General features: G+C 48.0%; 1 protein-coding gene across 1 annotated transcript; it reads left to right on the forward strand.

Annotated features, from left to right (window-relative positions):
* The first annotated feature begins 8,629 nt into the window (after positions 1-8,629).
* LOC121675600 (pre-mRNA-splicing factor SLU7-like) lies at positions 8,630-9,885 on the forward strand. The gene has a single exon (XM_042051190.1). It carries the CDS (start codon positions 8,645-8,647, stop codon positions 9,863-9,865), a length of 1,221 nt encoding a protein of 406 aa, XP_041907124.1. The 5' UTR covers positions 8,630-8,644; the 3' UTR covers positions 9,866-9,885.
* The last annotated feature ends 714 nt before the right edge of the window (positions 9,886-10,599 follow it).

The following is a 10,599-nucleotide window of genomic DNA, read 5'->3' on the forward strand; positions in this document are numbered from 1 at the left end:
CAGCAGCTCCCTGTCCTTCCTGTGCTGGGCCCAGGGCTGGATGCAGCTCTGAGGGTGGGGCTCAGCAGAGCGGGGCAGAGGGGCAGAATCCCCCCCTCACTCAGAGTATCTGCACATTACTCCCACTGATGGTCTTTGTAGTGTTAAATGTGGCCTTGGGAGTCACCTGCATGAGCTCCTCAGACCTGTGTAGCAGCAGAAGTCTCACAAGAAAGAATCAGTCACTGCTTTGTGAAGGGCTGGTTGCAAACACAGGCCTGGCCCGATGGGTGCTGACAAAGGCACTCCTTGGAGCCAGGGTCTTGCTTTCTCCAAAAAACTGTCAAGCCAAGGGCAAGACACATCTAAAAGGAGATGTAAGCCTCCAGAAACAGAAAGTGGGGCCACACTCCTGAAGACTTTGACAATCCTCTCTGGGAGGAGTCCTGATATAAACCCGCTCACCAGTACAAAGAATAAGAACTGCTTGTTTTGCAGTGGAAAAGACATCTTCATTTTTCAGAAAGGAGCAGAAAGGGTAGAAACTGTTTAAGAAAATATCTTTATTACATTTCAGGACACTGGAGAACACCGGAGCTGTGGCAGTGTTTCGGGTCTTGAAATGCAGGTGTAAGGAAAAAGAAGGAAAGTTTGTTGCATCTAGATGTGAAGTGTCCCCATGCCTTCCTGTGTCACACAGATGCTGGCAGCTGGAAGAGTTTTGCTGAGGGAACTCTCTGGTGCCACAGTGTTTGCCTCAGAGTAGATGTGTGCAAGTTTTTTAGAACTGTCCCTGTCTGAAGGGGATAAACAACTGAGCTGTTTCAGCTGGTTTAAAAGCAGGCAAATTTCATACCTCCCACCTTGCAAACAAAGATATGAGACCAAACTGAAGAAGTTCCAGTTCAGCTAACAGAGGAGGCACCATGCATTCACTCTTTACAGTCCCCTCTGTCACTACTGACCTGGAAAAAACTGTGTCTAGACAAAGTGTGGCTTCACCTGGATATACTGCTCCACGGTCCTTTCCATCCTGTGGATTAAATTTCCTTGTGAAGCCATCAGAGGATTGCACGGGCCTTTGCTAGGAAAATTGCAGCATTAGCATGTGGCCTGAGGAAGATATCATCACTGAAACAATTATAATGGTCACCTTTGTAACCTCAGGGAGGGACAAGCCATGTTTAATATGGCACCTGGCTGTGCCTTGAAAGCCAGGAGGGATATCCCTGTCCTGGGGGCATCAGGCCCAGCACTGCCACCCAGCCCAGGGAGGGGATTGTCCTGCTCTGCCCTGGGCTGGGGTGGCCTCACCTCAAGTGCTGGGGCAGGTTTGGGTGCCACAATAGTAGAAAGACCTAAAGCTGTTACAGAGCTGTGTCAGGGGAGGGTTAGGTTGGATTTCAGGAAAAGGTTCTTCCCCCAGAGGGTGGGTGGACACTGAACAGGCTCCCCCAGGCAGTGGTCACAGCACCAAGCCAGACAGAGCTCAGGAAGTGTTTGGACAGCACTCTCAGGCACATGGCAATTCTTAGGCTGTGCTGTCCAGGGCCAGGAGTTGGACTGGATGATCCTTGTGGTTCCTTTGCAGTTCAGGACTTACTATGATTCTATGGAACTTCTCCCAGCGAATCTTCAGCAGGTTACAACATAGGATGAGTGCTCCATTTCCATTTACAGCCTAATTTCCTTGATCCTCCTAGCACTAAGCAGTTACCACTGTGTCATGCAGGCCTGGATGACAGCAGCTCTTCCAGCCAAGAGAAAGGTGATGTCAGAACAGTGAGAAGGCTTTGGTTTCCCTGAAGGCTACAATGAGTTAAGCAGGTGCAGCATTCCCATTTCCACACAGAGATGGGAAGATGGAGCCAATTCCATGCAGATGGTGAGCTGTGTAAACAAGAAGTTCCTGTTCTGCACCAGCCTGCTGATGTGCCTCCTGCCAGAGGGCATCTGCAGGCTGAGCACTGCCAGTTTCCAGCCCGGGCACTTCCCCCATTCCACCAGCCCTGCTTGTACAAACAGGGAAAAGGCACTGCATCCCACCATCCCTCCTCTGCTCCTTCAGGCCCGGGGAAGCAGGAAATCTACACATTTATCACTCAGAAAGGCACTTTGGTGACAGTGGAAAATATTACACACAGCCATAAAAATAGTCGCGTCTCCTACCCAACAACAGCATTATTTCAGTGTGATGGATGGCTTAAGCCAAATAAAGTTACTTTCAGAGGCAAACCTCAACCTTCAGGGCTCTTTATTAGATATGTAAAGCTTCATCCACCAGGGCTCTCAAGCAGCTGTTTAAACATGCAGAGTCTTAATGAAGTCAGCAATGCTCCTGATGTGTTTCAAGCACTTTTTGCTGGATCCATGCCCATAAAACAATTCTTCTGCCCTTAATCATGGAGGTATTTAATGGCCCAGGTGTCATGCAGTGGAAGTGGTCACCATTCTTGTCACCCAAAGAGAGATGAGGGCGTGTTATGGGCCAGGTTCAAATAGTACTGTTTTTTCATCAATTTCAGCGGGGCTACTTCCACTCCAGATATTAAGACCAGCATCACAGAGCTGTGCCTCCTTGCAAAAGCTTAGTTATTGTTGATGTATTATTCACATATTCAGCCAAGAGAAATTCACAGTGCAGAGTCTATTTTAGCCCTAGTCTTGGAAGGGGTCTGCTAGAGCTGGCTTTATTATACATGTGAATTTCCAGGTGCACATCTGACCAAGTACCAACAAGTATTTTCAGTCTCTGTGGAATGCCTACCAGTGATGTTCCAAAACATCTTCCTCAGACTGCCCATGTAGCTCATTCTTCTTTCTGTTCATTCTTCTATCTCTGACCAATGAAAACATGTACCCAACCTCATATTTATATAACCTCATTTGCCATCTCAGCTGAGGAGAGGCTGAGCTCAAGCTGCCAACCAGGCCTGTGGCAGTGCCTATATTGCAGGCTGGTTGTTTGGGTTGGGTCTGCAGATGGAGGAAATCCAGGCAGTGCTGGCTCCTGGAGCCCAGTGACACAGCTGATCACCAGCCAACGCTGCTTCAGGCAAGCAGGAGCTCTCGGCTCTGTTGGCCATCACTGGGATCTCCATGGCTCAGAGCAGTTGCTTAATCTTGGACATCAGATGCCATCTGAGACTGATGAGGATGCCCCTGCTCTGGCTTTTTGCTCCTGCTGCAGGAGAATGCCACTCTCCATGCCTGTAATTCCCCAGGCACCTCTGGGATACCCTAGGAAGCTCACTGCTTATTTATTTCAGACCTTGTTGCACTAGAAAAGTTGGTTGTGTCAAGGACCAGAGGGTTTTGCTCTGTGCTCTCAAGAGAGAGGGGCCCAGTGGAACACATTTACCGCTGACATTGACACAAGTAAGAGTGGTGTTTGCTTTGAAACCAAAAATCCTGTACCAAGAGCCCCATTGCTTATGAGAGTTATTAGTCAAGCTCCAGTTTTAAACCTTGTGAATTAAGTAATCTATTATAAAAAATAAAGTCTAGTGGTCAGACAGTTGAAAGAAGCAGAATATTCAAAGTCAGTTATTCAAAATATCCAAAGGAAGTCCATTTTAAAGGTATTGAAGAGACTATTTCTTCCAGACCATCAAGAGTCTTTCAGATGTCCAGATGCAGAATAGACTGTGCAATTTATTTACCTGATCTATGCAGGCTAACATAACTGGGGTTTTCAGTAATAATTTATTGATAGCCACCTATTTGTGAGCACTATATAACCCCCTGAGACTGTGTCATATTTCTTCAGACACAAGGGGTCAGACAGCTAAGACAATCTGAGAGCAGAGAGGATGCAAACACAACGATTTTTTTCACGTGACTTTTGAAAAGCAATATAGAAAACACCAAAATAACAAGATCATCACTTTTGTACAACAGTGCAGTCACTGTTCCTGGGTGTAGGACTGACCTCTGCAAAGCATTTTGATTTGCTGTAGCTCAGTTTCTCCAGTGGAAAATGGCCACTCTGCTGCCACAAACAAGAAGTGCTGTGTGAATTAAGCTGCTGCTGCATTATCTCTGATTCTGTTTACAGCTGGTGAGGGTTGTTGGCACAGCAGACTTGTGTGGGTCAGGCAGGCATTCTGTTTTCCACACAGTGCTGGAATGCTGGTGTGCAGAGGTGGCTGCGTGGGTTGGCAATTACGGTACTCTTGACTCTGGTCCATCCATGATCTCTCTGAAGAGAGCCTTTGTCAGGCTTGCTACCATGTGGGCAGAGAGTCATTCCCAGAGCAGACCCAGCCTGGGTGTAAGAGCAGATTGGGGGATGAGATGTTGGGGAGCAGTGCCAGGGAAAGGGACCTGGGGGTCCTGGTCAGTGGCCAGCTGGACATGAGCCAGCAGTGCCCTGGAGCCAGGAGGGACATCCCTGTCCTGGGGGCACCAGGCCTAGCATCGCCAGCCGGGCTAGGGAGGGATTGTCCTGCTCTGCTCTGGGCTGGGGCAGCCTCACCTCCAGTGCTGGGGCAGTTTTGGGTGCCAAAACATAAGAAAGATCTAAAGCTGTTGGAGAGCGTCCAAAGTAGAGTTTTAGAGATGGTGAAAGGCCTGGAGGGGAAGCCACACGAGGAGTAGCTGAAGGCATTTGGTCTGTTCAGCTGGAGGAGAATGAGGTCAGAGCTCACAGCAGTTCTGCAGCTTACTCAGGAGAGGAAGAGGAGGGGCAGGCACTGAGCTCTGCTCTGTGTGACCAGGGACAGGACTCAGGGAACAGCTGGAGCTGTGTCAGGGAGAGTTAGGTTGGATATCAGGAGAAGGTTCTTCCCCAGAGGGTGGTGGGGCACTGAACAGGCTCCCCCAGGAATGGACACAGCACCAAACCTGACAGACCTCAAGGAGTGTTCGGACAACACTCCCAGGCCCCGGGTGAGATTGTTGGGGTGTCCTGTACAGGGCCATGAGTTGGGCTGGATGATCCTTGTGGGTCCTTTCCAGCTAGGATATTCTGTGATTCTGTGGCCATGTCAGCTGCAGGGAGCACTAACCTAGAATATGCTGATTATATGACAACAAAGCACAAATGGGTGGGTTACAAATTCCTGGACAAGGAGGCTGATCATGTATCCTGAAAAGCTAATGATGATATGCAAGGAGATGGCCAGACATCCCACTGCCTGGTCCAGGTGAAGACAGGTAGGAAGGTGGGCACCTTCCTGCTTGAAACTAAAACCCAGGCAAAACTGATCTCTGCTTAGGTTTGATTACAAGCACGAATCTCAGGTTGGGTTCATCAAAGTTCCAGGATGGGAGCTGAGTATTGAGTGAAATGAGCGCTCAGATTTCCAGCAGGTCCAAGTCATGTTTAGACTCAAGCTCAGTTCTCAGGCTGAGGATCTGTGGTTGCAGAAAGGAAGGTGGTGAACCTAAGTGGTTTTAACTGGAAACCACTCCAAATTAAGATCTGGAAAAGTGCTGCTTTCTATTCTCTGCTTATCTGAGGAATAAAATGGTGTCAAAGCAAAAAAAAAAAAGGTTTTGTAATAGAGCTGCTTAAAAATGGGGTCCTGCACAATTTTCGTCTGCCTCTCCTCAGATTTTGGATCAGTGTTCAAGCTTTTGTAAGCACACACTAGAAACTGGAGGGGAATTCTGATTTGGTTTGTTTTGTGGGCATTGTTGGCATTTTTTTGGCTTGTGTCTTCTTTCCAAATAGGGAAATTACATCAACATTTGCATTTTTTAGTCTTTTTAACCCATTCTCAGGCTCACCTTCAAGACAAGGGCTTGAGACCCCACATGTATTTCAAATTTAGGGATTTTTTTCTTTGCTGGAGTGGATTTCACTTTTTATTTTCTCTGATTTCAAGAGGGAAAACAGAATAGGTGTAATTTTAACAAACTCTTCTGAACCATGTGTACCTAGGCAGATAAGGGCCCAGAAAGGACCATGTAGGTCTGGTTCTGTAAGGATTAAAGCCTCCAGGAGGGCAAACATAGGAGGCAGCATGCCAGCAGTTCTCATGCTCTGTCTCACCCTGTTTATAGCTGTGTGTCAGGTCTGACGTTGATATCTGTATGTCTAGGAACTTAAATAATAAATTGAGTCAGGAGTACCCCCCCAAAGAGCTCAGTATCACCTCTTCACTGTATCTGGCTGCGTGACATGGTATTAGCAGCATAACAGGGATGTTTATCTGTGTCCAGGTACCACTGCTCCCTTTTCCTCTTTCACCTGGGGTCAACATCTACAGCCAGCCTCACCAGGACCTTAAGGGCTTTAAAGCATCCCTACAAACTCTGCAGGACTGCTCTTGGTATGAACAATACAGAATATTTCTGCTCTGGATCTCATCTGGACCTCCACCAACAAGCCAATGCTCAGGCTGCTCTTGCTCTGCTTCTCATCTCATGTAGTCTAAAAACACTTTCCTGTTCTCCCAGAGCTCCCAGGCACCTCCCTGCTCCCTTCCTGTCTGCTTGGTGGACCTGTTGCAGTGCCAGCACTGTGTTCTCCATGTCTGCAAGCCCATTTCTGTGCACACCAGACCAAGAAGGTTCTCCAGTGCCACACCTGAATGGGCAGCGAGCCTCCCCATCTGCCCCTCTCCCACCCACTCTGCAGATTTTGGCTGGTGCTTCCCGCCAGCAGAAGGCAAACTGTGGCACAGAAGAACACCTGAATCACAGAATCAGAGAATCATTCAGGTTGGAAAAGACCTCTGAGATCATCAAGTCCAACCTGTGACCAAACACCAGACCATGGTACCCATTGCCACGTCCAGCCTTTCCTTACACACTTCTGGGGATAGGGACTCTACCACTACCCTGGACAGCCCCTTCCAATGTTTCATCACCCTTTCAGTGAAGAAATTCTTCCTGATGTCCAAACTGAATCTCTCCTGGTGCAGCTTGAGGACATTTCCTCTCCTCCCGTCCCTTGTTCCCCGGGAGCAGAGCCTGATCCCCCCTGGCTGCCCCTCCTGTCAGGGAGTTGTGCAGAGCCAGAAGGTCCCCCCTGAGCCTCCTTTGCTCCAGGCTGAGCCCCTTTCCCAGCTCCCTCAGCTGCTCCTGGTGCTCCAGCCCCTTCCCCAGGCTCAGTTCCCTTCTCTGGACACGCTCCAGCCCTTCAATGTCCATTTTGCAGTGACAGGCCCAGAACTGGACACAGGATCTGAGGTGTGGCCCCACCGAGCCAAGTACAGGGGGACAATCACTGTTCTGATCCTGCTGGCCACACCATTGCTGATCCCAGCCAGGTGCCACTGACCTTCTTGCCCACACGTTGGTTCACATTCAGCCACTGTCACCAGCACCCCAGGTTCTTTCACTTTCAAGCAATTCTGCCCCAGCCTAGAGCACTGCAGGGAGCTGTTGGGGCCAAAGGACCCAGCACTTGGCCCAGCTGAACCTCAAGTTCCCCCTGATGCCTTGTCCCGGTCTTAAAATCAAGAGTCATACATGGTTAGAAGGGAAGAAGGGATTTTACCTTGGTATTTATTTTAAGAATCCTTAGGTGCACATGTCCAGGTCAAATGCACCAAAATGCACACTGCAATGCCCCCCAAAAAGATCTGGTATAACATTATAGGTCTTACTAATTAGCATATCTATCAAAGATTCCCCAATGAGAGGCTCTAGTGAGCCCCCCTCCCCAAGGAACCTTCCCCTGGATGGTTCTATCTTGGTTTACAGAATGTGTTCTGGAGAGGACCTTGGGGTCTGGGGCACACTGATCCCTAGCTACGAAGCTTCTAAAATGTTTCGTCTCCTAGCTGAACAAACAAGTCCAAGATTGTAGGGGAAAAGCACTAGAAATACAGAAGTTATAAAAAAGGTATAACAGGGGTATAACAGAAAAGGCAAAAAATCATCATGGCATCACCCCTAATGACCACAGCAGTCTAATTGTCTCCTATCTTTGAGGCCTTTGCCTGCTGGAAACAGTTGATAAGAAAGATCCTTTGATAAGGCAACACCTCTGGCAATATAGGGAAATCTGATTGAGTGTCCATCATCTGTGAGGACAGCCAGCACTGCTCTGGAAGGCAGCCTGCAAAAGGCTGTGTCCTCTGAGAACAGATTCCACCCACTGAGACCACCCCCAGCCAGTCAATCTTGTGCTATCTTCAGCTGGCATCCCTTTGCCATGAAACCTAGGGGCTTATCTTCCATGCCCCAAATCCAGGGCTGTCTTAGGTTACAATGTAAGGTGTAACCAAAAGGATGTATTCTATCAGCATCCTCATAAGCTGTTAAAGCAGGTGGGGCTGTGTTCTTTATCTCCTTCATGCCACATCCCTGATAACTCCCTCCTGGGGATATCTGCTGCTAATGAGCCATCCAGCCTCACTGCATGACTCATAAATTACATCATCCCATTGTGAGAGGCTCTGCCCAGGGGGAGGAACCAAGCATCCCTACCTGGATATAGTCTGAGGTTTGGAACACCACAGGCAGCCCTTACCTGCTGAATTCCCAGAGGACAAGAGCTACATTACCACCACTGGACCTTCAGAGGAAGACCAGACCCTTCTACAGGATCACTGCTTCAATAGAACCACATCTATCACTTCAGGAGGATTGCAGCCACCCCTTAATCAGACTGCAGCCACCACTCTGCCCAGCAGGGTGTCAGTTCTGACTTGGGATCTCCAGTTGGTTTGGTTTTGGTGCCCAGTGTGGGGTGGCACTGCAGCCCAGCATGGAAAAAGCCAAAAGGGCCTCAGGTGCGGTAGTGAATGCCCTTCCTACAGGAGGGGCAAATGATGTGAGCCTGGAGGAACCAAAGAAGATAATGAGGGAAGATTGGAGGAAAAAGAAAGAATTAGAAGAACAGAGAAAACTAGGAAATGCACCTGCTGAAGTGGATGAAGAACGAAAAGATATCAACCCTCATATTCCTCAATACATCTCCTCAGTACCATGGTACATAGATCCTTCTAAAAGACCCACACTAAAACATCAGAGACCTCAGCCAGAGAAGCAGAAACAGTATAACCGCTCTGGAGATTGGTACAAACGAGGAGTTCCAGAGCACGCTGTGGCCATGAGGTACCGCAAAGGAGCCTGTGAGAACTGCGGGGCAGTGACACACAAAAAGAAACACTGCATGGAGAGACCCAGGAAAGTAGGAGCAAAATACACAGGCATGAATATTGCCCCAGATGAACATGTGCAGCCTCAGCTGATGTTTGATTACGATGGGAAGCGAGACCGGTGGAATGGTTATAACCCAGAGGAGCACTTGAAAATTGTCAAGGAATATTCCAAGGTTGATTTGGCCAAATGGACACTGAAAGCCCAGAAGCTTCAGGAGGAGTTGGCATCAGGGAAGCTGGAGCAAGTGAACTCCCCAAGACACCAGTGGGGAGAAGAGGAATCAAATTTACAGACGGAAAGGGATTGTAACAGTGAAGATGAAGACAAATATGCAGATGACATTGATATGCCTGGGCAGAACTTTGACTCTAAAAGACACATCACAGTCCGAAATTTACGTATTCGGGAGGATATTGCAAAATACTTGAGGAATCTAAATCCAAACTCTGCTTATTATGATCCGAAAACAAGAGCAATGAGGGAGAACCCTTATGCCAACACAGGCAAGAATCCAGATGAAGTTGGTTATGCAGGTGACAACTTTGTTCGCTACACAGGCGATAGCATTTCAATGGCACAGACTCAGTTCTTAGCTTGGGAGGCTTATGACAAAGGCTCTGAAGTTCATCTGCAAGCAGACCCTACAAAATTAGAGCTCCTTTATAAATCCTTCAAAGCGAAAAAAGAAGATTTCAAGGCACAGCAGAAAGAAAGGATCCTAGAGAAGCACGGAGGACAAGAATATTTAGATCCCCCCCCGCCCTGCTCAGCTGAACTGCTGTTAGCTAAAAGAGAAGATTATGTGGAGAGATGGCACCCCTGAGAGAATTGAGTCGGACTATGGGAGTCATTCAGGAACAACTCTCTAAATACCTGGGCCAGAATGATCTATCATATCCCCTATCACGCACCAGCTGCCGGGAAAGTTGAATGGTGCAATGCACTACTTAAGATTTTGTGGATGCTGAAAGCTTGATGCAGAAAAATTTTCCAGCTTTCTGCCAACATCCATGTGAAAGCTTGCTTTCACATGCATGCTAGCTGTAAACAATGAGAGGTTTTTGTAAACCAATATTTTTATCTTGCACCTGCAAATTTGTTATGCAGCTTGTTATGTTACTGACTGGAGAAATATTTTGAAGTGGATGTTGTAGGGTTTAATCAATCATTCTAAAAAGTGCATGGTCAAAGGACCAATAACCTTATGCCATTCAAGCAAACCAGGTTATATAAATGAGTTTGGAAATTAATAAATAATTCTCTTCCCTTCCTCTGGACTGGAGTCTATGTTGCTTTTCTCACCGTCCCTGGTACAACAGCGACAAGATGACCCTGAAGGTGCTTGGTGAGGGGATCTTCAAAAATTGGGAAGTGAACTTAGCAAAGGCCACCTGGATGGTCAATACCCGAGGGTCCATCAATCGAGCTGGTCCCGCCGAGTCTGAACCCTTGCACACAGTGGATGGAGATAGAGTCCCTGTGGTACACCTAAGAGGTATTTTAGGAAAGACTGTTTGGATTAATCCCACCTCAGGCAAAGGCAAACCCATCCGTGGG

Source organism: Corvus kubaryi, unplaced genomic scaffold, assembly GCF_017639235.1.
Source record: "Corvus kubaryi isolate FWS band 111438036 unplaced genomic scaffold, C.kubaryi_AGA036_p1.0 74, whole genome shotgun sequence".
Classification (NCBI taxonomy): domain Eukaryota; kingdom Metazoa; phylum Chordata; class Aves; order Passeriformes; family Corvidae; genus Corvus; species Corvus kubaryi.